The sequence below is a fragment of the Ochlerotatus camptorhynchus genome, unplaced genomic scaffold, assembly GCF_037179485.1.
Source record: "Ochlerotatus camptorhynchus isolate MF236.1 unplaced genomic scaffold, CSIRO-AGI_Acam_v1.1 ptg000192l, whole genome shotgun sequence".
In the NCBI taxonomy this organism is placed as follows: Eukaryota; Metazoa; Arthropoda; class Insecta; order Diptera; family Culicidae; genus Ochlerotatus; species Ochlerotatus camptorhynchus.
In genome coordinates this window covers 3,233,648-3,261,240 of record NW_027040682.1, presented here as the reverse complement: position 1 = coordinate 3,261,240, position 27,593 = coordinate 3,233,648, and the positions used below count along the sequence as shown (strand labels likewise).

Sequence of the window (27,593 nt, the reverse complement as noted above, 5' to 3'; positions counted from 1 at the left end):
GGAGCATAGGGGATCTAGGATGTCTATTCAAATAGAAAAAAATATCGAAAATATTCAAGTACCACAGTATCTTATGAATGCGGTGGAGTATCCATGATTTTGAAACTTCAAAACTAATCAATCGAGTTGTCTTAATTTTGTCTGAATTGGTGACCTCACAAATGGATCTCGAATGCTGAACTCCATAATCTATATAATCAGAATGTGCTATCAACAAAAATTCTAGAACGTAGATAGCTCGAGCGTACACTACTAAGGGGTTGAGATAAAATGTCCAAGCACAATGGATTGAAATCCGGCACAAAAAATTAACCTAGTCCCAGGTCCAGGAAAAAATAAGCAATCGTTCAGGATGGAAATTGTATACGGACTCTATGCACCACTCTAGAGGAGCATTCCAAAAGGGCCTGTCTGCTTTAATCGATTAATACCGCAGCTGCAAAGACATTCCCTATAGTGGTCGACGTTCTGGACGCAAGATGAGAACCACCTTCAGCAAACAGCAAAAACAGCGCGAAATCTTTTTCTATAACCGTGGTTATCAAAAGAGAAAGCCGATGAAGAGAAACGGTCAAAGCAGATAGGACCATTGGAAAAATTCATCTAGCATTAGGATGGCTTAGAATGTTTGACTGAATGAGTCTGAATTTTAACGAACAGTTAACTGTAGAAAATTTAGTAAAATATTCAAGCACACACACACACACATAGATGTATTATCAATTTATCGAATTACACCAATTGGTATATTTTTGAAAGGTCCTGTCATTTTCAGCAGCAATCGCCTTGCTACGCCACTGCCCTCCCCCTTTATGCGCTGTTATTGTTTTTGTTTTGTTCGTTTGGCAGTGCCTGGAGCCAGCTAACAAAAAAATGCAATCAAAAGTCCGCTAATTCTGACCCACCCGAGGGCTTGGTGTCAGGTAGCCGAAAATTGCACGAAAACTAGTTTCAACCGGCCACAGTCAGAGCCTCTGCATTATATACACACTCGCACACTGCTATGTGTGGTCACTCAGTAAGGTAGTGAAAATGGAAACAAAACCCCACTTCGTCTTCGTCGAGGCCTAACCATACGAAAAAAAGGAAATGTAAAGAAACTACTTCTTTTTTTTTTAAGGTGTAACAATTATTGCTGCTACTTTGAAGCTTAGGTATGTTGTTCGGTGGATGATAGACCGTCAACAACTGACGAACCGGGTTCGCGGTTGCATAACTGCCAGAGAGGTTGAAAGTGTGTTTTGGGCGAGCGAAAAAAAAAATCAGCTGTTGCTTGAAGGGAACGAACGGTGCCTGAATTCCATGCTGATTTTTATGGATTGATGTAAAATTCGATTCGATGGATCTTACCCGCTTTTGCTCGCTGGCAGGCTGCTGTTGCCGTTGGTTTAACGTTCCCACGGGGTTCGAAGTGAATTATTGTGTTGTTACGCTTGCAAACAAATAAAACCGAAATGGAGACCGGGTTTAATGAAGAGATAAAGAATTGTAATCAAAAATGTTATGGTCTAAAAATGCGAAGGAAAAACTACAATGTGATTGATTCCACTTGAAGTGTTGAGAAACTGTTAAGCGAACCCCACACGTATGACGCGAAAGGGAATTATTGACAATAACATTGATGATTTAAATACAGAAATATTGTCAATATATCTATATCAATATAGAATGTATTGAAAATACGATTATTGCCAATATAAGCAATCGTGTAAGGTCAACTTTAAATTGCACGGTGGTCCAGAATGCAGATTTAGGTGGAATGATATGTTTTGAGCCTGAAATTGAAACTTTAGAATACAAGTCTCTTCTACAAAGTTGTTTCTTATAGTTAGGTCCTCATTTTTATGACAATGAATTCTAACGTGGTTCTTATTATCATTAAAATCAAAAATCTAACTTTTTTGTTTGAATAAATTAAGGTATACATTCTTCGGCAAAGTTATAGCTGAGCTAATTTCAAGCAACTTTGTTGAAATAAACTTTTTTGTATTTTGTATTTAGTAGTGAGATTCAGGTTCCGAGTGTAGTCCGTTGTCGTTGCGTTTGGTCTGGTATAGTGGTGAGTGAGGTGAAACATGTAATTCATTCATTTCACATCAGATGTGGTATTGGGTTTTTCATTACTATTGTGAATGAATTAGCTATTTAATTGATAAGCTGAAGTGAGGGGATAGGCTGACATGACATCCCGTAAGCAAGGTTGCAAATACTCATTTCAGCTAAAATAATGTTTTTCGGAATAATAAAACCAAAAGATGGTATGATGGTATGTTTTACTTGTAACTTACAAGAAGAGGTTACAAAGTATGCGTTTGAAACATAAAACCTGTAAATTTTGCTTTCTATGAGGCACAATCAGCGATTTTCTGATCGCTGAGTGAGTGAGTGAGTGAGTGAGTGAGTGAGTGAGTGAGTGAGTGAGTGTTTGAAAAATCGCTGATTGTGACTCTCATGAAGTGAAATAAACAGGTTTAATATGTCAAACACATTCTTTGCAACCTCTTCTTGTATCCTACCAATTCAAAATATGATCATGGCATCTAATTATTTCATAATTAAAAAAAAACATTGTTTTAGCTGAAATGAGAATTTGCAACATTGCCCGTAAGCCTATGAAAAATATCGATGAAAAATTTGTTTGTTCAAGATTCCTCGATAATTTTTTTTTTGTAGTTGTTTCAATATGAAAAAAAAATCTTGCAAATCGAGAAGATTTTTCAATGCATCAACAAAAAACCCTGTGATGATTTAAACTGAAAGGAATGGAGGTTGAATATCAATACTTTTGTTAGTTACAGAATGATCAATTATCTTCTGTATAGCTAAATATACATAGGGTAGAGCGCTACTTCGTCGTAGTTGACCATTTTCGTTCTATCAATCAGAAAAAGATTGATAATATCAATGATTTCCCCGTGCACAAATCAATAATAGGTTTGTATGAATATTCACGCTCATTGTTCTCAAACCAAAATAAGCGCTCATTTCGAACCCCCTTTTTCTATGTTTATCCGTAAGACGAAGAAAATATAATGGCGTTTCAATCGTTTCAATGCGTTAGGACGGAATTGGAATTCGTAGGACGAATTTAGAATCAAGAAGTAGTATTAGATTTTAAACAATATCTCAACAAAGTGTGACTCTTTATCAAATCCAACGATACGTATGGAAAGGTGAATAAATTTAAATCTTTGATAGATATATTTATTTTTTGTTGAAACCCGTCCAGGAAAGAGAGGTAAAGCGCGGGTTGTGCTTAGTACAGGACTGGTAGCAATCACTGCTGCCAACACATCAAATAAATGTTTGATGGTTTAGACTTATTCAATTAGTATCTCATAAACACTTATGTACGATATGAACCTTTAACGTGAAAGATTCAATAGAAAGTTTATAACCAAACCCACGGTATTAGTCAGAGTGTCTACAAACTGCAAAAACCTGGAGAACCGGGAATGTTTTGAGTAGAATTTCAAGAAACCCTGAATTTAATTGAAAGTAAATTTTAATGAAAACTCTTAGGAATTTCTAAGGGGCACAACTCCTGTGAACTTCAAAGAAAAATTCCAAGGGCATTCTGAGGTGAATTTCACAGTTTATGGGAGAAAACAAATGCGGAGCATAAGTCCTTGGACTTTTTTTTAAATACTAAAAGGAGGATTACAATTAAATTTGAGAATAACTCCAGGACATCTTCAAGGAATTCAGAAAATGAATTCAGGAGAGTTTGCAAAACAAATTATGCGAAGAAATCTAAGGAAGTTGTGAGGAGAAATGCCAATGAATTCTTAGGCTGTGAACCATTTGCCGTGTTAAATTTAATTCGTGGTTAAAAGAACCATTTCGATAGTTATTTTCTATGTTCGAAATTCCGTGTGATGTAGATCAACCGGTTTTCGAGAAGAACTTAGCCAAGGTTGTCAAAATTTAACTTTTTGTCTGTCAGAAGTAACCGCTCGGATAGCAGGGTTAATCGATAACTTTCCATTTATCAAATTTTAACCAAAAGTTAAAATAATCCACCAAATCGTTCAGAGCCTTAGGTGAAAGTCTGTGAGTAGAATTCCAAGGGAAGGAGTGAGATTCAAAAGGAAATCTGAAATGAATTCAATTAATATTCGGAGAATCTTTCCAAAGGGTTTCTTGTTGTGGAGAATTTCAAGGTAATTTCGAGGAAAACTCAATGAAAATTGAATTTGGATAATAGCTTCATCAAAATTTCCATTGAATATGGAATGGAAGTCTTCAGAACTACTTGAAAATTCCCAAATTTTTCCAGAAGTTAAACTGGTATGAAGTTTTTTTTATAGTTTTTAGAAACTAGCTTGATGCTCACAATACTACTCATCAAATTCTTAAACTTCCCTGAGCTTTATGGGACTTCCTAAAGTTTCATTAATTTTTCTAACGATCATGGAGCTCCTTTGAAATTTATGTGACTTTTCTAATGTTAACAGAACTGCTCTGAGGTTCTCTGTTCTTTTCTGAAATTCTTAAAACTGCTCTAACGTGTTTGCAGTTCTCATGAAGCTTGTTGTACTGCGCTGAATTTATTTGAACGTCCTATAAATGTTTGAGTTTCAGTGAACTTCTGAACTTATGCGAAGACCTTAATTAACTCAATTAAAGTGAAGTAAGCTCCGAAAATTGGAGGAAAATTTGTGGGAAATTTAAAGCAGTTTTCAGATAACTTCAGAGACGTCAAAAAGTCTCTGAAGTTATCTGAAAATCTGAAAACTGGAAAACTGGAAATCGGAGCTTACTTCACTTCTCTCAAATGCTCCCACATTTTGCTAATGTTCATAAAAAATCCTGAAGTTCGCGAATCTTCCCTTAAGCTCCATAGATATTTATGTTCTCGAAATGTTTCTGAAGACCACTGTCATTCTGTGAAGTTTTCGAAGTTTTTCTAAATTTCTGAAACTTTTGTGCTCCCGCAATTTTCATGGAATTCAAACGAAATAATTAGTTCTATGATTTTCACTTAAGTTCTGAAGATTTTTCTGAAGTTCGTAAAACTTCCATTAAAGTATCGATACTAATATAAAACTTCTTCAATAGTCTCGACTTTCCTGGTGTTATTAAAACTGCCTAAACGATTACTGAATTTCTTTAAAGTTCTCTAGACTGCCCTGAATTGATCACTATATTTTAAGAATCCGCAACTTTACTGAAAGTAATTGAAGTTTCGAAAATTTTCCTTAAGTATTCTAACCATTATAAACGCTCACTTATTTACCCTGAACTTATCTATGCTTACCTGAAGTTCTAAAAAATAAATTGATTAATAATCCGGTAAATTTTCTAATATATATTCAAAATTCCCTGACGTTTTCGGATCAATCATAGACTTCTTGGAATACCCCATAATTCCACGGAATTCCTTGTAATTCGCTGCAAATTTGCTTAATTTAATGGGATTATTCTGAAGCTATCTGATCGTCCTCGAAGTACTCGAAACCTCGCTGAATATCATGAAACTATCTAAATTTATGAGAAGTTATCTGGAATTTCTTTAAGATACGTGCTAAAAGTTCTTGCACTTTTTAAAGTTCTTGAAATCTTATAATATAACACCCTGAAAATACTTTCACGTTTTCCGGATGTTCACACAATTTTTATTACGTCCCAGAAATTCTCTCGGAGCGTTGCTGAAGTATCCAGAACTTCTTTAAGGTTTCTACAATTTCCTTGAAATTGTTTGAACTGCCCTTTGATTCTCTGATCTGTCTTGATGTTCTCGAAGCTTCCCTAAAGCTCTCACTTCTATTGAAGATAAATTTCCCTGAAATTCTCTGGAGTTCTGTGAAGTTCCTGAAATATTTCTGAAGTTTTCATAAGTTCTCTGATGGTCTCTGTACATCCCTGAAATTCTCGGAACATCTTAAGGGTTCTCAATTTACGATCTTTAAACTGCTCCAAAAGTCAGAACTAAAGTCATGGGATCTGAAATTCCCCAAAGATCTCTAGAACTAGCTTTTCTGAGGTGCTTAGAACTTGTTAAAAAATTGCACAATACCCCTCAAGTTTTCGATATTTCTCAAGTTCGCTTAACAATTATGATTTCCTTCATAAAAGTTACTGAAATTTTCGGATGTTAAAAGAACCGATTTGAGGATCTTAAAGCTTCCAGTAGGTTCCCCATATTTTCAGTGTGTTAACTTCCCTTATGTTCCCGCAGTTTGTTTATGGAGCTTCACTGAAATTAACAGCATTTCCTATCATTCCTCAGAACTTCTTCAAAGTTCCCACAATAGTTGTGAAGTTAATGGGACTGCAATCTTTCATAAAGTTAATTACGAACTTGAAATAAATCATTTATTTGTTTTCCTTAATTCAGGCACGTTGAAAATTTTAAATATCAGGAATTTGGAATGATCAGGAATGATCAAAATGAAAAGATTAAAAGAAATTATTTTGTTAATTCAGACATTGAAAAAAAAATCAAGATACGAGTATAGAAATTCAAGATACAGGTAGGGGTGACATCTAATTTTGGGCCTACTAAGTACAACCCGCCTATTTTTCGAGCGGATGTTTTCACCAAACATAATGTTTTCACTGCATATGCCTTCTAAATTTGTTTACCTTTCTGTACGTAGCGTTAGATTTGATAAAGAGTAACAAATTGTTGAGATATTGTTAAAAATCTCACACTGCCTCTTGACCCCAAACTCGGCCTAAAGACTCTAAACTCGACCTAAAGCACTAAAACGCCATTGGATTCACTTCGGCTTATTGGATGAAGTTAGAAATTGATTCGGTTGGAGCGCTTAAAATCAATCAAAATATGATTTCAGTTTACAATTAGTTATAAAATATTGTTTTCATTTTGCTGTAAGATAGGAAAATCCAATCATGTCTAAAAGAGTTTTCACATTGCCTTCAGTGAGACCAGGATTAGAACACTAAAGGGCGAACACAAAATTATTGCGACACATTCAACAGGGCATAACTTTTTTAACATTGGGTAAAAATCAACCAAATTTTGCACACTTTCTCATTGATGTGTATTGTGTACATGCTGTCAAACTCGAAGTCGTGTTTTTCGATTCAACGAAAATGGAGGTGAACCAACGCGAGTTGAGAGAACAAATTCTTTCCAAACACCTGGAATTTCCTGACCTGTCGCACTGGCAGTTGGGAAAAATGTTGAACATTCACCATTCAACCGTCTCCAGAGTGTTGAAGCGGTTCCAGGAGCGGTTGACGTTGGACCACGGCAAAGGAGCTGGAAGAAAACCGGGACCGGAGAACAAAAAGACGGAGGGAAAGTTGAAGCGGATGATTAAAGCAAATCCCAACGTCTCGAGCCGTGATTTGGCTAAAAAGATCGTCATGTCGCAGAGCTACGTCCAGAATGCAAAGAAGAGAGCTGGACTACATACCTACAAGGTACAGAACTTCCCAAACCGCGATGAGCGGCAACAATCGACGGCTAAAACTCGGGCATGGAAGCTCTACGAGAAGATGCTGACAAAATATGGCTGCTGTGTGATGGACGACGAAACGTATATAAAAGCCGATTTTAAGCAAATTCCGGGGCTGGAGTTTTTCACCGGCAAGAGCTAGTTCGATGTGGACGACAAATTTAAGAAGAAGAAAATGTCGAAGTTCGCCTCCAAATATCTCATTTGGCAGGCCATCTGCTCTTGCGGACTGAGGAGTGAGCCTTTCGTGACAAAGGGCACAGTAAATGGTGAGATCTACAAATCTGAGTGCTTCGAGAAGCGCCTTTTGCCGTTCTTGCAGCAGCACGACGAAGCTCCGCTATTTTGGCCAGATTTGGCATCATGCCACTATTCTAAAAGTGTCCTGGAGTGGTATGAGGCCAATTCTGTTCATTTTGTTCCAAAGGACATGAATCCGCCAAACTGTCCGGAGCTGCGCCCGGTGGAGCAGTACTGGGCAATAATGAAGCGGGAACTTCGGAAGAGCAAGAAGACAGTCAAAGACGAGAAGGACATGTTAAGAAAATGCGTTCATTAACATTATAAGAAAATTGGCATGACATTTTCGGTGTCGCAATAATTTCGTGTTCGCCCTTTATTTGATATTTACTGTGTATTTTTTGCTTTCAATTTTGTTATTTTAACCGTTGAAGCATTTGATTACTCACAACATCATATCTAGTTTTCCATTTGCGGAAAGACGAGCACTATTACATAACTTATCATTCAATGTATGAGAAAAAACTGTTTTTATACTTGCTTATTTTAGGAAAACTTTTTATTCTTGTGGAGCGACATACGTACCTGGAATTAGAGAAAGAAAATAAATGATTTAATAAAGATAGAAAATTATCACGGTGCTAATGTCTCAACAATTTAGATAGTAAAGGAACGACATGCCATGCCCGAAGAAGGCGGCTTTGGAAATTTGTGTTGACTTCTCTGAACTTAGAGTATCATTGTCTTTGCCATACAATATACTTTCTTTCTTTCTATTTTTGTGGTAGGATTTGGTGCTCAGTTCGTACATAGATAGTACTAGCTTCCCGAGTTTTAAGTCTTGAGGCTTAGCTCTCAAATAACAACAAGTTCATAGTAAGAACATCATATAGCACGAAGAAAAACCTTCTTTGATAAAATTGAAAACTCCCAGATATCAAACTTTCGCAGATCTGACCCTTTACTCCATCCAGTTATCACTTTTGTACCTTCTGCCGATTACCGATTCGCTAAAAGCTCATCGATTGCAAATTTCGAAAATGATGCAAACCAACCGTTGATTGTAATAGCGCAATCTACAGTGCGATCATTTCGGTACTGCAGACACATCTGCATCGCTTTTGGGCGGTTCTTTTGTGGGTATCCATTATAGGTCTATTTGTTGGTAAACATCTGGCACCTAGCCATCTCACAAAATTTTTAATTTTACCCGAAAAAGAACGCCTATCAACATCAACACAACCAGCGCTGCAAAGAAAATTAACCCCCCCTCCCCGCGGTGAAAAAGAAATCTCGGCAAAAACCGAATTCGACACGCGCACCGAAATAGAGAGAGAGAGCGCGCAGCTAGAGCATAATGTTCTTCTTCCTTTTCTCGGTCTCAGCCTGGCTCGACGGAATCAAATTGTGCGGCCAAAGTCAAGTTCGCGCAAGTGAAATTTTTCGCGGGAATTAGACGCGCATCTGCAGCATCAACAGCAGCAGCTATAGCGGCGGTTGGCCCCCTACATGAGGAGAAAATTTGTTCGTTGGTTTGTGACCCCCTTTTGGGGCAAAGTCCTTTTTCGAACGTGCACAAATTTGTTGTATATTGCCCTCTCTAAGGTTACCACCACCATCGATGATAAGCACCGCGCAGCACTGATTAAGCTCCATTATGGGTGATTTCCGTTCACGGAAATGAGCTTTTTTTTTGTTGACGTTGTTTGAATTTAGGGGAAGCAAGTGTTGTTCGATTCAAGTTTATTTAAGGAAAAACTGTTAATAAGGTCGAGACTAATATCTTAGTTTGCCATTTTTTTTAAACATGTCCCAAGCACAATTGGGGTAGAGAACTACTTCGCCATAAGCGACCATTTCCGTCATAGGGAACAGAAACATAAAATATAGCCAGTCTTTCGACGTGAACGAATGATGTATAAGAACGCATAATATGAATATTTACTTCCTTTCTTCTCAAAAACAGAATAATCGCTCAAAGAAAATCAAATTTGTCTACCCTCTTATGTTTGCCAAAGTAAATCCAATGACGTGATAGATTTGTGTATCTTTGACAAATCTTAAGTATATATAAACTTAAAAGTTATCATTAATAGAAACATTCCAGTTTTTGATAAAATCCGTTCGAAAAACAAAGCTAAATTTCGAGTTGTGCTTAGTATGACGGAAATTAGATCTTGACCCTATACAAAAAAAAACTCACCCCGTATTCTCCTATCACTCTCACCTCAGAGGTACCCCCGAATCTAGTCGCGCACCCACAGTGAACGGGTGAAAATATTTTCCCAAATCATTCACGCTACATTTTTGTTTACATTTGATTTCGCGGGTGCGCAAAAGCACGCTCCTTCGGCGCGTCTCTTATGTATCGTAATGCCGATGTTGTTGTTGTTGTTGTTGTTATTAAGTAGTACTGAGATGATGGTTCAGCGTCTCGTTGTTTATAAATATAATATTCCACAACTGAAAACGCAGTCCGTGTGCCATCGTGAGTCAAGCTCACCGCCACAAGTAATTGTGATAATTTATATTTAGACAACTCTCGTGATTAGATGTGATTGGGCCCGAGAGTAAAGTGGTATGGGTAGTGTGATGATGAGGTTCGCGCCGTTTACCGCAAACGCGGATTAACCGTTGTAGTCGAAGTAAGTGGAGAAAGGGTACACGGGCCTTGATCTATATATTCACGAGACGCGCTAGTAGTATGCATGCACTATTATTATTATTATTATTGTTGTTGTTGTTGTTGTGGTTGCTATCGAATCCGATGGACAGAAGAGAAAGCCAGGTGAAGAATCGGTTCAGTACAGGTTCGCTGCCACAGTCAAGGATGACGACGCTGTTTATGTCGGTTAACGATGGGAAAGGGCTTATCCTAGCTAGATCTAGCATTTTTACCGACTACCGCTAGTCACGCTATGTCTGTTTCGATGAATGAGAACAAGTGCATTGTTGTTGGCGATGTGAGGGTTGAATGAAGTAGGAGTAGAATGGTTTAAAGTAGGCGAAAGCTCAGAATGGGGACCCGGAAAAAAATCTCGTTATTTAAAGGTTTTTTTAGAAGTTTCCAGCTACTCAAGATTATAACAAAATAGAGTGGAGCACTGGAACCTAACTTACAGACATACTTCAAATCTCCGCGTACATCGTACGGGTTAGGCAAAGAGTGTGCGTTTGACTTGCACTGTCGCATTAATGGCCCTTCGCTCATTTTCATACTGCTAACGGAACTAGCTACCTACCCTCTTCTAAGATCATTCTCTAGCTAATAAATTATCACACTAAAGCTTCATGTTAGATAGCATTTCCAACCAACTCTTTAAAATATTATTTATTGAATTTTGTATTAATTTCATAAAATTCATAAATAATTCGATTTCAAATTATTTTCTTTAATACGTCAAACCATTCCTAGGCTTGTTGATGAGTTTCAATAGACTAACCAAGTTCTGAAAATAATGTTTTTAAAAGTCCTGAATTTTCTAGAATGTAAACAAATCATGAGTACGAAATCTTGCAAATAATTCTTGTTTAGAATATTAAGCTTATTAATAAATCCAGAAATAGTCAAAACTCAAATGATCTAAAATCATATTATTTAAACCTTGGATTTTAATAAAAAGCTAAGCCCGCAAGTCCGCGAGCCGTCTGTGAAGTTGTAAAGGAAAAAAAAACTAAACGTTGAAACTTAAATACGTCCTAGAACCTTGAAGAAATCCGGAGCTTTGGGCGAACTTGCTTTTGTAAACAAACACGTCAATCGCCGATTTTTCACGAATAAAAGCTTAAACCAAATGAAATAAGAGTCATTCCTCTACGCAGGGATCGACTAAAAACTCAGAGTGGTGCAAAAAGCACTGGTGCTACTCTAAAATAAGGGAGCGCGTCCCTTATATTTGGAAGGAGAAAGAGGCTAAGGAGAGAGATTTCATATTTAGGAGAGAGTAGTTGGACAGCTCAGGTGCTGCTTGCGTATAAAGGGTGTCCACGATGAAATTGCCACACTATGAAATTGCTCTAACTTTTTAACCGTTGGGTAGAATTTAATGAAAATTTGGGTTGATTTAGTTCATAGTGCATTATTTACATCCTGCAAGTTTTAAAGTCCTGTGATCAAAACTCGTGGAAATGGAGTCGAAAGAACAGCTCGTGCGTGATAAAATCTTGCGCATTCATCACGAGAACAAGGATCTCTCGCATCGTTCCATCGCTAAAACGTTGGGAATCGCGAATTCCACGGTGTCGCGAGTGATTAAGCGGTTCGAGGAACGGTTGACCACCGATCGGAAGCCCAGAAGTGAAGGAAAAAGTATTCCGTACAACACCAAAAATCACAACCGCGTAGTTGGGGCCTTCAACCGAAATCCGAACGCCTCCGTTAGGGATGTGGCTAAGAAGCTGCACCTAAGCCGAAGTTTTGTCCAGAAGGCCAAAACTAAGGCTGGGCTTCGAACGTTCAAGGTACAAAAGGCCCCTAATCGCGACGAGAAGCAGAACAAGTTCGCCAAAACCCGTGCCAGGAAGTTGTACCTCAACATGCTGACGAAAGTTGAATGCTGCATCATGGACGACGAAACATATATGAAGGCCGACTTCAAACAGATCCCCGGCAACCTGTTTTTCACGGCCAAGGATAAGTTCAGCGTTCCGGAGCATGTCCGCACTCAGAAGATGTCCAAATTTGCGAAGAAATTCCTGGTTTGGCAAGCCATCTGCACGTGCGGGAAGCGGAGTGCACCTTTCGTGACCCAGGACACGATGAACGGACAGGTGTACATAAAAGAGTGCCTCCAGAAGCGGCTGCTTCCTCTCCTGAAGGCCCACAACGTCCCAACAATCTTCTGGCCGGATTTGGCCTCATGCCACTACTCCAAGGACGTGCTGAAGTGGTATGCGGCCAATAAGGTCAATTTCGTGCCGAAAATGTTCAACCCTCCCAACACTCCGGAGCTCCGCCCCATCGAGAAGTACTGGGCGATTATGAAGCAGCACCTTCTTAAACGACCTAAGGTAGTGAAGACAGTCGAGGAACTGAAGAAAGTATGGGTTTACATGCAAAAAACGGTTGATTCACAGGTTGTGCAGAATCTTATGGCCGGGGTTAAGGCCAAGGTGCGGGCATTTGCGTATGGACTGTAAATAAAATACGAGTAAAATGGTAAAATGAAGTTTAATAGTTATTTCTCAATCCCTGAAAATTTGATGGCAATCGGATGAAAACTCGAATTTTGCGAATCAATTTTGTGTGTGGCAATTTCATCGTGGACACCCTTTAGCACAATCGAGTAGTGCACGGTGTTATGACGGGAGTAGCACTTTTCAACCGGGAGAGACGTGGCTTAGAGATTTCAATTGATCCGACAGCGGGTCGACATGTCTGTTCGGGGCCATTTTGCTGGGTTTCTTCCATACTCCACTGTCGAATATCAAATGAAAGTGAGTGACTCAATTGACAGTGACGATGAGGTTCGAATGAGAAAGGGGCTCTTCAAATGATGGGCACGAGAGAATTCTTTTTCACAGAATCGATTGAATAGTTGTATTGGTTCATCTTCAATCGAATAATATGAAAATTAACAGCACTGCCTGTAGCCCGTCCGTCGATGGTGAGGCTCTTCGAGGTTGGAGTTCCTGCGTGGTACACTCAAAGGAACGTCAACGGTCCGACCAAGGGCAATCTTGATCTCGACTTCTCCGATCGGTCTGCTTCCTGTCTGGGAGATATGGTTCAGCCACTGTTCAAATAGTACCACGTGGTCTCGCACAGCATCAAATCTAGCATTGCTAGCTATCCTACAACGCTACAGTTATAGAGAAAGTACACTGTCGGAGAAACAAAGAGAGAGAAAGAGACTTAACACCGTTGGACCGGCAGCTCTCCAATACAAGAAGAATGAAATGTGCTGCCCAATTTAAAATGATCTTTCACGTCTCTTTGGAAATGAAAGTGCATTCTCGCAACCGCGTGTCATTTACTCGCGAAAAATTGAGTAGCACCCGATCCCTACCTCTACCTGTCTGTGTTATTAGTTTTAGAGATTGAGCTTTAATTCAAGAGAAATCGGCGATTGGCGTGGTTGTTTGCAAAAGCAATGACGCCCTAATCTCGATTTTTTTCCGAAAATGGTTCATGTCTTGGATCTCTAAAAAATTTTTGGAGTCCCAAGAACTTTTCCTTGGATTTAAATTGTTCAAACCTAACCCTTCTTAAAGAAATCATTGCTTCACTTTCCTACATGATTGGTGATAATATTATAGTTTGTAATGCAGTTATGAAATATTTCCCTGAGAATCCCAGAGTTTCCAGATCAAAAATTTAATTCCCTGAGATTATCTGATTTTGTAGGTTTTTCCCAGGTAGTCGACACCCGATATAAATCTCCCTCTCTAAATTCAAAATTGCCGCACCGCAGAGCCGCACTCGGTGTTTTCATTGAAGGTGCACTTGAGAGCATTCTCGAGTGCACCTTCAGTAAAAACACAGAATGTGGCTCTTAATCTCTTCTGCATCGCATCGTTTATCGCTTATTAGCTTATTGCGGCTCTCAACTTAGTGTTCTAGATGCACTTACACAGTTAATAATTGAGAGCATTCGATGCCTGTACCTTTTTTGCATTAGCATAATTGTGTGGCAAAGACAACCACACACTTAGAAAAATGCATGCACATTTAGGTGCTCTGAAATTCAGTTCAATCAAACGTTCCTTTGGTCGAGTATCGAGCTTTGCAGTCCCTAAGCATTTAATTTTACATGACACGTTTGTTTACTACTCATCCTTTATGTCTGAGATGGATTCCATTACGTGTAAAATTAATTATTTATAAATATGTACTCTATGCCCAGGGGAGTCGAAAAATTCCTAAACCGAACCGGGAATCGAACCTAGCCACCTCCAGCGTGACCTTACTTTGTAGCTGCGCCTTTACCGAATGAGTTGAGGGAGGCCTCGTGTGGAAGTTTGGATAGGTCAATAGTTCAAAAAATTCATGGTTTTATGAATGTTTGTTAATACACTGCTTTCCCGATTTTGTCAGCCCCTTCTCAAATTTCCCATTTCTTTTTAGATCAAAACTATTACAGAATAATGAAATCCCTTGGGATGCTATGACCAACAGCGCTTATTTACGTTTTTTTTTTGCAAAACAAATTTAATGGAGTTTCACCCATAATCACTAGAAGAGCTGCAGAACAGTCATCATCTCAGTGTTCACTCGGCTGTCGACAACAGCAGGCCACTCTCGATGTGTGCCACGCGATCGTCTGTTTTCTCGGCAGGAACCATTGTTCTTCATCAGCAGTTCTTTCGGTCGATGCGTCGTCGACTTTGGAAAGCAACCGTTTCGTAATGAGTGTGTGAGTGCTAACCACGTTTTGCGTCCATTGCTGCAATGGAAGCACTGTGCGGCTCCCGTTCTCGTGGAGGAGGCTTATTGGATAGCGGAAGATAAAATGTTTATTGTGTTATACCTTTTGACTTAGTTTTAAGATGTATTGTATATAGTGAACAAGAATTCTCGGCTCTGTAAAGTTAATTCGGTTGAGCCTTATCAAATAAATTAATAAACAAGAACAGTCATCAGGGAAATTCTTTATATCAATTAGTCTTTTAATAGCACGAGAAAAAACGCTGTTGGTCATATAACGCCAGGGTGCGTTTTACCCCACTTTGTCCTACATATGGCTATTATGTGTAAAGACTCTTCTAAACCATCAAATAAATAGAATTTTTCTTTGACGATAATGAAATATGTATCAACTTTCAAAGCAGACAAAAGGGGGGGGTCAAAAAGCCAGACTAGTATTGACGTTTGCACGGGGTGGTATCCACTAGTTGCCTAGTGTAGCTCCACTAAAGCCCATTCCTTACTCCTCCTCTGCCTGGATCCCCCCGGGACCATGCTGAAGCGATTACTTCGAGGGGGCTGGCACTTCTCAAACTCTCAGTGCTAGCTGGCGTTGCTAGATCGCTGCTCCTCTCTCCATTCCAAGTGCCTTCCTCTGGACACATTTCATCGACGACATTCTCCACGTTAAGGACAGGCATCTCCCTTCGCACTGTCTCGAACCTTGGGCAGTCGAAGACCACATGCACACGACGTTTCATCCACGTTGCCACACTCCGGACAGAGGGGTGACGCTGCGTGTCCGAACCGATGCAGGTATTTCCTGAGGCAGCCGTGGCCAGACAGGAACTGCGTCCGGTGGTGGTTGAATTCTCCGTGTTTTCTGTTTACCTAGGTTGAAAGAATCGGTTATAACTGATGTGTCCATCTACCGTTATGTACCGTTATCTTTCCGTACTCTACCGGCTTCTCTTGGACTGTACCACTCGCTATCATCCACCGCGTGATGCCGATAGGGATCATTCCGGCGATAGCGCATACTGCTTCCGATGAGATGGTTCTGTACGCACTCACGACTCGCATGGCCATGAGCTTGCTTCGTTTCCAGTACTGCAAAACGGGCTGGACCTCCATACCTCAATATCTAGCCAGAAGACGCCTCTTGATATTGCTGGGAATAGAGTTGTTCAGCATGATTCTAGCTATTGTGTTGATGGCCTTCCAAGCATTGCCACAGACATATTCGACGTGACTGTTGAAGTTTATTCGGTCATCGATCATCACTCCCAGGTATTTCAACACGCGCTTCGAGGCAAAGGTGTGCGATACGTAGATACGTATTTCGACTACAATGTGCAGTCTTCATCAGTGTCATTCCCACTAAAGAACTTATCAAAATCTAACCCCCTTATGATCTTGACTTTTTTACCTAGGGGATGAGTACTTAAGGGGGTTAGATTTTGATAAGTTCTTTAGTGGGAATGACACTGATGAAGACTGCACATTGTAGTCGAAATACGTATCTGTCATGGATACCAAAATTAATTAAGTGGAATTAAATGGAAGATAACCTTTTTTGCTGTTTTATTTAGCATTCCGCTAACAACCCAATTTCATTACTTCATATTTCCAAAGACACTATGAGCAATAGACCTGTTCATTTTAAACGAAATGTTCGGAATGTAACGGGTCAACCGTGATTACTGTTCGTCATGTTAATTTGAACTTCTGTGCAAATTTTCAGCAAAATCGGTGATGATTTAGAGGTGCTTCAAGTTAATTTTATGTTTTTAAGGTAATTTATGGCTTACAATATTTGTATCTCGAGACTGAAACAACGAAAACTGCTGTAACAACTTTCATAGCAAAGTTTAATGTGTTATGTATCAACTTTGTAACCAAAGGTTGACTATTCGAAGTGATTTTATTGAAGTTTGACTTAGTTTCATGCTCGAAGATATCTTAAAATGTGAAGAATTTTAAAGTATTTGTTCTACGAATTTTCCACCCATATGATATAAAATGTATAGTCTACGGCATAATGTTCCTCATATTGTTCTAGAAGTTTCGTTCAAACATAGTTTTCGTGTATATTTCATAGATTGAGAAATAAAAATCAGAAAAGAGGCCGTTTAGCTAAAATTCACAAGACAACAGAGCCAATAAAAGTCAATTAGATTGACAGAACATAGTTGCATTACTTTTCAATGACGGCCGATGACTGTTTCATTGATATATGATTTTTCCATAACTATGAATCCTCAGTAGACGTGTTTTTTTTTTATCAAAGGCAAGTGTCACTCGAGCCATTCAAAATATTCGTTATTTTATAAATTGCTGTTATGGTTCGAGTTTCACTTGCCTTTGATAAAAAACACGTCTACTGAGGATTCATATTTATGAAAAAATCATATATCAATGAAACAGTCATCGGTCGTCATTGAAAAGCAATGCAACTATGTTCTGTCAATCTAATTGACTTTTATTGGTTCTGTTGTCTTGTGAATTTTAGCTAAAACGGCCTCTTTTCTGATTTTTATCTCTCAATCTATGAAATAAACACGAAAACTATGTTGGAATGAAACTTCTAGAACAATATGAGGTAATCACGGTTGACCCGTTACATTCCGAACATTTCGTTTAAAATGAACAGGTCTAATGAGCAAGCATGGGAAAAATCGTTCAATTTTGCATTAACTGCTCACTCACACGCTTACAACATCAGAAACGAACAGCAGCTTGTGCGAGCCGCACTGATTTCGTTCGTATTGGCATTGCTTCTATTTTCTTCGATGAACGCAGAACAGATAGCTGAGCGTAACATGAATGATTCTGAGTGTAGTAGTGTGGATGATTCCTCTCTTATTATTTTTTCCATGCTGAGCCTTTTACGATTGCATTCAGCTGAGTGAGCTGAATGAGAATTTTACAGAAAGAATCACTTTTTATTTTCTAGCTTCAAACTTACATATAAATCACTATTAATGTTGAGAAAACTGTTATCCTGTAACACATAAACATAAGCGTCATGCAAATAACATAAAACTGCTGTGGCCAATTCAACTGATTTAAATCAGTGAGCCAAAAAATAACTGACTCGGCTATTTAAATCGTTAGCATTCGGATTTTACGCATTCAATCTGGTTCTCTCTCGCTAGAGAAAATTGTTCGGCTGCCTTTCAGTGTATCCTTCTTTCCTTCTACTGCTGTCAGTTCTGAGTCGAGCTGCAGAGTCACTTGGTGGAAGAATTTACACTCGTTCGGCAATCTGTTTGTAGGTGAGGATTGCTATTTTGATTCTATGGTGCGATGAGTATACTATAGTGCTATAAGAGAATCAGAAGAAATTCCCAAGGAAATACTAAGGAGAGTTTCAAGATAAATTTAAGTGATCCTCTTAAGGGCATTTTGTGAAGAATTTTGAGGTGAAATCCAAGGAAATTTTTGGATAATTCTAAATGGCATATCAAGAGATTTCCGAGGCATATTCCAAGGGAATTCTATGGAAAATTATGGAGAAAAATTAAACAAACTAATCATGCTTCTACATCAATTTTCCTTCAAATGTCACTGGTGCTCTTAAGGAGAAGTTCACCGCAATAACGTTTTTGATCACATTTTTTTTTCAAATTTTTTAAAGAAAATTCACGTGAACCTTTCGGTTTTGCTGAGAGTCCAATTTTTTTCATGATGAGATAGAAAAAATATGTTTGCATGTAAATATTCTCAAGAATCTAAGGATTTTTGATATTTTTTCCCAATATATTTAGAAAAATAAAAACGTGCCGAAAAAAATATTTTCGGGGCAGTGAACTTCCCCTTAATGGTTACATCTACCAGAAATTACGCATATACTTAGTTCCGTTAATTTTTAACAGAGGGCAGTGCGGTCAAAACATGTATGGTACCTCTATATATGCATTTATAATAACAGCCGAAGTCCCTCCTTTTTCTGCACACAAAATACTTTCGAAGCCCCGCCCCTAACAGGATTTCCTGTCGTTTTTTTTATGAATGGGATGCGGCATAAAGTATGTGCAGAATATCTAAAAAAAGAGGGACTTCGGATCAGGATGGCCATACCTACCGATTTATCGGTAGTCCTACCGATTTTCGACGAACCGACGAATAGACGAACCGATTTTACACTTCTCCTACCGAAAATTACAGATTTTAAGTAATCTTGAAAAATGTTCAATATCTATATTTTGTTTTCCGTGTGTCTTATTTAAAATAGTTCCAGTGTAACAAAATTGACGAAATTTTGGATTTCGGTTCCATTTTAATGCAGATAACGAATATGTATTTACCTTAATACCCCTAAACAACCCAATTTGATCGAACGCGATGCGTTTTGCAAAGGATGAGTTTTTTTACGTTTAATCGACTTTCTCTGTCTGTCTCCTAGCGGAGATGCTATTTTCTGTTTCTTCCTTTTTATGGTTCCGTATTGTTATGATTAGACTAGAGTCGGTGTATATTGAGTCAGGCAGAGAGATAAACAGTTGAATTCGCATCACGGTTTTCGAAAGATTCCCTTTCTTTTCACTTGGCAATAGAGGACTTCTACATCAACTTCAAATGACTTCTAGCGAGGAAAAAAATAGCGGCTGTATATCAGTGATTTTGTCAAATTATCTTTAAAAAAAATAGTAGAAATTCTCATTACTGATCATTACCAAACGTATCACATGATAATTTAACGTTCACTGCGTGTTTATGATCGTGTCTTCGATTATATTGTTGTGTATTGACGATTGTTGTGTATTCAGAACGCTTGCGCAAAAAGACTAAGGGAGGGAAACGGATTCGAAACTCATATGTCATTAGCCAAATACATCCGTAGACCATAGGTCCACCGTTGTATAATTGGCAATGCACCCGTGTACTGAATGGGAATTGTGGGTTCGAATCCCACCGGTGCCCTTAGATTTTTTCGCAAATTTTCTCACACGCACGTCTCTTGCCGATGATATGTGCTAACCTCTCAGTATCTTCTAACTGTCGCATATAACAAATAAAAATTGACTTTCAGTCGCTAACCTAAATCGAAAATTATATTTTATATTTTATTGCAATTCGTGGACCTTTCATAGCATCGTAATTTTTGTTTAGTTTGCACGATAGATAGCCGGTTTGACAGTTCAATAGGTAGACTTGGACTTGGACTTCACTTTCGGCGTGACTCATTATACACCGAGTCTAGATTAGACTATCCAATGTGTGAGGTTGAAGGACTGATTGCTCGGTTTGAAATTGCGCGTGATTTGTTTTCATCCTTCCCCCGCTCACAAAAGTTTCAAGTTTCGGGAAGCCTTCTTAAGACGACCTACCGATAACTACCGATAAAAGTTTTGAGAAGCTACCGAAAATGAAAAAAAAAAATAATCTGGCCACCCTGCTTCGGATGTTAATCTAAATGTATATATATAGAAGTACAAGACATGTTTTGCAGTGTCAGGTACTCTATTGTGAAGTCTGTGAGAGGGAAATAACAAATACAGTATCTTCAAAATACATGGCACGATGAAGATGAGCTCGTGAGAGCGAATTTTCTTTCTCAAATTTAATTTTTTCGGCTCTCTTGGTTGACTGGTAGTAAAGCAGGTAAAACTGTATGGGAAAAATTTATATTTTTATTTAATTGTAGCTTGATTAACAATAATTTCCGGGAAATAAGTGAACGACAAAGTCCATGAATAATTTCTGAATTTGAATCGAAAGCGAATTATTCCCACTTCTCTCAATTTCTATATGGAAAGTTTGATAACTTCCTACCAGCAGAACAACGCCATTTCTGTGGAAATGGCCTGACGATATAATTCATTCTAGTGAGAATTATTAAGAATGCGACGATAAATGAAGAGTTTTCTGCCAGAGTTCCGAGAGTGTTGTGGAAAATCATAAGATTATTGAGGGAAATCCTGATAGTAAAAGTAATTCTGAAGACTTTTTCGAATACTCCCAAGCAAATCCTTGACAAATTTTCAAAGATATCCAGAGATGAGTTCCTATGAAAGAATTTAGTAAATTCAAACATTGAAAAATTCTTAAGATTCTGAAACTTCGATTGGAAACAAATTTCAAGATCCTAGTCTTAGAAATTTCTGAAAAGTGTAACAGTAGGGTATGTGAGAAAAATCCTCTATGGACGGGCATTCAATATCCCAACAATAGAGGAATTCGGAAGGGAAGTAAAGCCGTTGGTCCCCGGTTCATGAGTTGATGGGTCGATAGGTAGCGTAAAGGTGTGGGAGCTACCTCCCTGGCGTCGGTTGCATTGGTGCTCAGCACGGAAAACAAGATCGACGGAAAACAAATCAAGGAAAAAAAACAATGGTAAAGACTGATGTAGGTTTAGAGGTCGCGCAAATGGGTTGAAGTTTGTATGAGGATTAATATAGAAGCAACTTCACAAGACCTGACCTCAAAATTAGCTAAGCTTGCCCTCGAAGTCCTTTATTATACGCCGAAGCCTTGTGGGTTTATAAATGAGGTGCTTCGAATTAACTCTCGAATATCGCTGGACCTGCTATTGAAGTTTCCCGAAACCATTTTTAAAGTTTGCTTTTTCCGAAAACGGTTTTTAGTTTAGCAATTTGATACTCTTTGTTAAAACAAAACAATAAAATACACACTACGAAAAAGTCATGTAAATTTCCGTGTGCTGAGACCGACACATGCAAGCGGCCCAAATGACATAAAAATAAGTTGAAAGAAACGAGAAAATCAATTCAATCAAGCGTACTTTTAGTCGAGTTGCGTATTTTTCAGTTTAGTAACACTTAATTTTACATGACATGTTTGTATACGTTCCATAATTTACGTCAAAGATGGATTACGTCTCGTGTAAAGATATTTATTTCTAAGTGTGTAGAACTGGTTACTTGATGTATCCTTTAAAACGAATGAAATATAGTGCCAAATTTAAACTCAACCCATTTGAACGGTTTACAGCCTTCTAAAACAACACAGCTCCACCTACGACACGTCCGGTAGCACCCTGAGTTGTGAAACAATGAAACGTTTCACATTACCAATCCTGTTAGCCCGCATCAGATTTGTTCCTCCACCCTGCAGCAGCACTTCCTCCAGTCCACAGCCGACACATTTATGATAAGCTGTCGTGATATGTACAACCTGTCAGTGTATTAGACTTCAATTTCCCCCGTCACGAACGCTTTCGACGGCGAAGGCTGCGAAAAATCGATACTTCTTCTCCACTAAAAGGTTCACCTTCCTCCGAAAAAGAAGTCAGGTGTCGCAGTACGTTGGCCATTTAACAAGACAAAAACAAAACTCTAGTTAGTCACCGAACCAACGGGAATTTCATATGCACCAGCAGCGATCTATATGCTGTTTACGATCGTCCTATGGGCGCGTGTATCACATATCAGTACATCGTTTTGTAGCCGGCTACTGTCTACTATCAGTCGTATACAAACAATTACGTAATATCAGAGACTAGCCGTGTCGCCGGATGTTTGTGAGGCTCACACTCTCCCACTATGCTCTAGGCAGGACGAAACTCTGCAGTTTAGTAGCTTGGCCACTAGGCTCTCTCAGTTCTCATTCACATGTTTGCCACTGACGTATTAAGGCAGGCGCACGTAGCAACTGAATTATACCATTTGAACGTCTACAAACGCCCATGGGATGGCTCCCTCTCCAATTCTTCCTAGAACGCTGAAACGGATGAGTCACAATTTTCCCCGAGCAAAGCATGAAGGTAAAAATCAATGATTTGCGTTTTCCTTTTTTTCGTTCTTCTCGTTACGAATCAACCATACACCGCATCTCGTATGACCGGAGGAAGCTGATTAGTGGTTGTTGGAATACGCACCATTTTAAAGAAGATTTGATGGTTTAAATATCCTTCATCTGCAATTCCAGCCAGCTCGACTCGGACGAAATAGAGACCACTCTATCCGAACGGCAAACTAATCGATAATAACGATGATGATGATGATGCTGCTGATGATGATGACGTTTGTGAAGATCTGGCCCGGCGAGAATGAGTGTGCAGGAGCCGCATCAAGACTGGATAGAAACCGGTTTCCAAGTTCACTTATTTCTTCAACTCCTTCGACGGTCTATCACTCTTCTCGAATCACACAGTCGACTATCGAGTATTATTATTCTCTCGATTTCCTTCCTCCTTCCACACACACATGTTTCTTGCACAGTTGAAAACCACAGAAATGGATTGTAATTTCATTAATTCCACTCCACTTTTTCGACAACCGTGCACATACACGCAGTAGCAACAGCAGCAGCACCCGTCGTATGTTGGCCTTTTCCGATATCGGTTTTCTTTCTTTCTCGCCCCTTTAACAATCACGTTTCTACTCACGAGATTCTCCAAGTCTCGTGTTGCGTTAAGATGGTCTATTTTGGTGGACGAACCACTTGACCAGGGCGAAGGTTTTTCGTCCGGTAATAACAACACTTGCACTCTAGATCCGCGAAACGCGCATATGCATCGCCAAAATACGAACGAACACGCACACTGACCCGCGCGGCTGACCTCTCGCAATCCGGTGCGGCACAGTATGTATCTCCGGTGGTGGGTGCTCAGGCTAAAAACGCTACGGTTACGTTCTACGCTCGACAACGTGTGACTACGTAATGAACCCGAAGAAAGTTACAGTCCACCGATTTCCACCAGCAAGCGCATTCGACAAACCTCAACCGGGGAGCATTGATGTTGTAGGTACATACCATCTACCCCGACAACAAACGGCTGCAGAAGCCGTGAGCTGAGCTGTGCTCTCTCTCTCTCTCGCTCGGCTTGCGGGTTTGTTTTTCTTTTTGCTGGGATAAATAGGGTTGGTCAACAAATGTGGAGAGGCGATAAATGTTTCGAATTTCGATTTAGTTTGACGATGCTCAAGCTCCAGATGGTAATGCCACTATTGTAAGAAGTAAGAGAAAGTCTGGCTGAGGATCCACCAACAATAGAAGGCTAAAACGATGTCTGCTGACGGATCTAAACGATAGAAAATGATATGATGATATGATACGGAACTACCACTCACTGTAGCAAGACTGCGGACTATTCTCGCTGTTCGACTTGATCTAGTTCAATAAGCTCTAATTGTACTCAATCTGCCCCTGTATTAAGGGCCAAAAACGGTTTAGGTTAATCCGTGTGCAACATCACCCACGTGCATCCACGGGATAAATCTGAGAAGAATCTACTTCCAACAACAGGATCTTACAACCGGTCGAAAAACAGGCCATCAAACAGGAGGATGCCCCAATAAGTGGGGAGAAGAGTCCGCCCTTTATTCGCGAAATGTTAATAAGGGAGTTGGCATTTCCACTCTCCCCATCCCCGGATCTAAACGATAGAACATGGCCACAAACTAGAAATGAAACAAGCTGGAATGATCTATTGTCGTATTTGCTGTTCTGTCCATCACTGTAGTGATGGACCGTTCTGTCTGTTCACCACTGAATTTCAATTTTATTATTCAAGTTTTTATACTTTTATTGGTCAATATTTTAAATCAAAATCCAGAGGCGTCCCACCGATGGATCACTACAAAGCTTGGAATTGCAAATACAACAATGTCTCGTGTGATAAGAACCTTCAAGGAGCATCTGAGTGCCCGAAGGAAGGAAGGGAGTGGTCGTGAAAGTGGTCCAATTCGCGAACCATCCTAACATGTCAATTTGAGATGTCACTACAAAGTCCATGCTGGGTTACATACAAAAACCCCCAAACCGGAATGAAAAGCAAAACATCATTGTGAAAAACCGCACCCGGAAACTTTACACAAAGTTGTTCACCATGATGGAAGACGAAGCTTACTTCAAGGCCGACTTCCGTCAACTTCCTGGGCAAGAATATTTCGTTGCCAACTCTAAGTTCGATGTTCCGGAGGATGTTCGAAAGAAGAAATTATCGAAATTTGCAAAGAAGTTCTTGATCTGGCAGGCGATTTGCGGATGTGGTGAAATAAGCGCAACCCTTCATCGCTTCCGGAACAATCAACGGCGTGATTTACACGGACGAGTACCTTACCCTAGCAGCACACTTGTCACTGAACGGTTCTCGTTAGTTGTATGTAACTTATTTCAGTCACAATCGAGTTGCAGTAACTTATTATGATGGAAGTGTGTTGCTTGGGTTAAGAAGCGTCTCTTGCCATTCATAAGGAAGCACAAAGGATCAAGTCTGTTTCGGCCTGATCTAGCATCCTGCCACTACGATCGAAACGGAACTCCACCCAATTGAAAAATTCTGAGCAATTATGAAGACGAAACTTCGCAAACATACTGAAACTATCAAAACAGAGCTGGAGTTGAAGAAAATTTGGGTGAAACGGGTACACGACGTTAGACATACGGTCGTTAGGCATACGGACGTTAGGCATAATGTACGATAGGCATAAACTACCCAATGAATTCCAGAAGGATGATAATGGGGACCGTATATTGATTGCTGACTTCGGTGACAATAATGAAAACCTTAATTTTTGGAAGTCATGAAAACTTGCGTCGTCTTGGACAGGCAAAGTATTGGGTTACAGATGGTACGTTTGCCACAGCTCCTTGTTTGTTTCGGCAACTCGTCACTGTTCATGGAAGTATCGCTCCCTCACATCAGCAGACGGTTCCGCTAGTTTTCATTCTGACAGAATCGTTGAATCGAAAGGTATGGCAGGAAATCCTGGAAGAAGCAGGTACGTTTTTTTGTTATGGAATGAAAAGTCACAGAATTCACCATTCTTCATTTCATGAGCTGTTCTTTGGCATCATATTTTATTCAACGTTGGCTGTTTTTTTGTTATTGAATGAAAAATCACAGAATTCACCATTCTTTATTTCATGTGCTGTTCTTTGAGGAAAACCTTTTCTTCTTTGACAATTGCAATATGTGTGTAAGAATATATTACAACAAATGTGTGATTTTGTTTATTTCTAGATGCGATTGATTTCAAGATATAGTTCAAAACTATGCTGAGTTTTCATTGCCAGATTACTTAACCGCTATCGCTACTAATCTTGGATCTAAGTAAATATGTAGCTACGTCACTTATGATATGATAAATAATGGATTCCAAACTGTGGTTATTAAATAAACTTTGTTTGTTTAACTTGTATCATTTTTTATTCAACGCTTAGCCTAATTTAACCATTGTTTACCATGCTCGAAACAGGTTTCTAGAGTTGCACAGCAGCAAGGTATTTTATGCCTAACGTCCATTATGCCTAACGTCCGTATGCCTAATAGGGTACACTCGGTGAAAACAACAAATACACTGAGAAAATCGGTTGTACAAAATTTGATGGGTGGAGTAATTCGGAATGAGAGACGAAATTGAATCAAACAAATTTTGGAAATCATAACTCATTAGCTACGACACGTAAATAGGTGAAATGGATGTAATGTCAGCCTAAATGCCCCTAATTTGGGCTTATGTATGGACCCTATGCCCCTAATTTGGGCTTATGTAGTTCTTTCCGTCTTTTTTTCTCCGGTGCTCGGCCTTCTCTTCATTCTGTATCCGCTATTTTTCGCAGTGTAGTCCACTATAACAAACTTATAGTAGTAGTCGATAAAAAATTATTATGGATTTAGTCGATAAAAAATCAAATTCTAGGGAACTGTGATAGGCGAAAAGTTGGCTTCGGCAATACCTTAACCTATTATCGTCAGGGGGGTAAACAACGTCCTTGAGAGCTCAATTTTCGCATGTGGATACATTGTGTTTCAGAGCAACTATTGGCCAAATTTGAGTGCTCTAAGACTTTGTTTACCCCCCTGACGATAATAGGTTAAGGTATTGTCGAAGCCAACATTTCCCCTAGTTACTTCATAAACGAAATTTCAGACAGTAGAAGGGACACAAAACACTTTAAAAAATCAAGATTGTAGGATTTCAAGATTTTTAAAATAGACAAATTCTTTAGAATGCAAAAATTCTGAAAATTTTTCATGATTCTAAACATTGAATAAATTCCATCTGAACTATGAATTTGCTCGTTGGAGATTTACGTAAACCCGCACTGAGACCACCCAACAAACAATTCAGAGTCACAAATAAGCATATAGGGGAAATGGATGTAATGTCGGCCTAAATGCCCCTAATTTGGGCCCATATATAAATTCAACAATCAATAGCGACCAAAAATATCCATCCCAATGACGCGTTAATCTAGATTAAATTGATAAATAGCAGATTTTTAGCGATGGGCCCAATCTTAGATCCATAGGCCAACATTAAAGCCATTTCCCCTATATTGAATTTTTCAATTTCGCGTAAAAAGCGACTCAAGTGTACAATGCGGAATAAAACGGGTTGTCGATTTGTTGTTCATTGAGATCGATAGATGCGCCTTTATTCCGTTGTTTGCTCTGATATGATTAATATACTTTTTAAAAGCTTTATAAATGTTGAAAGTCTTCCCGATTCAACACCAGAATTGATCAAACAACAAACTGAATAAGTGTAATTGGCACATAAATTGACGCTTCAATTCGAGTGTTTTCAATAGATTTAATAACATACTTTATTAGACGTCTTATAAATGTTTTCTACCTCCATTATTAGATTTAGAGGCAGAAT

General features: G+C 39.0%; 2 protein-coding genes across 3 annotated transcripts in view; both read right to left on the bottom strand.

Annotated features, from left to right (window-relative positions):
• Lis-1 (LisH and WD40 domain-containing Lis-1) overlaps positions 1-27,593 on the bottom strand; it is a 214,378-nt gene that overhangs the window by 161,819 nt on the left and 24,966 nt on the right. The window contains exon 1 of one of the 2 annotated variants that reach the window (XM_065223427.1): positions 22,859-23,651. The exons of the other annotated variant lie outside the window; for it this stretch is intronic. The gene's annotated coding sequence lies outside the window, so the exon portion shown is untranslated. Of the gene's footprint in view, positions 1-22,858; positions 23,652-27,593 lie in introns of those variants that run through there. 2 annotated transcript variants of the gene reach the window in all.
• On the bottom strand, positions 15,703-16,149 carry LOC135702359 (uncharacterized). Its single transcript, XM_065223379.1, has 2 exons — positions 15,958-16,149; positions 15,703-15,906 (listed from the first exon to the last, which is right to left on the bottom strand). Exons 1-2 carry the CDS (start codon positions 16,147-16,149, stop codon positions 15,703-15,705), a joined length of 396 nt encoding a protein of 131 aa, XP_065079451.1.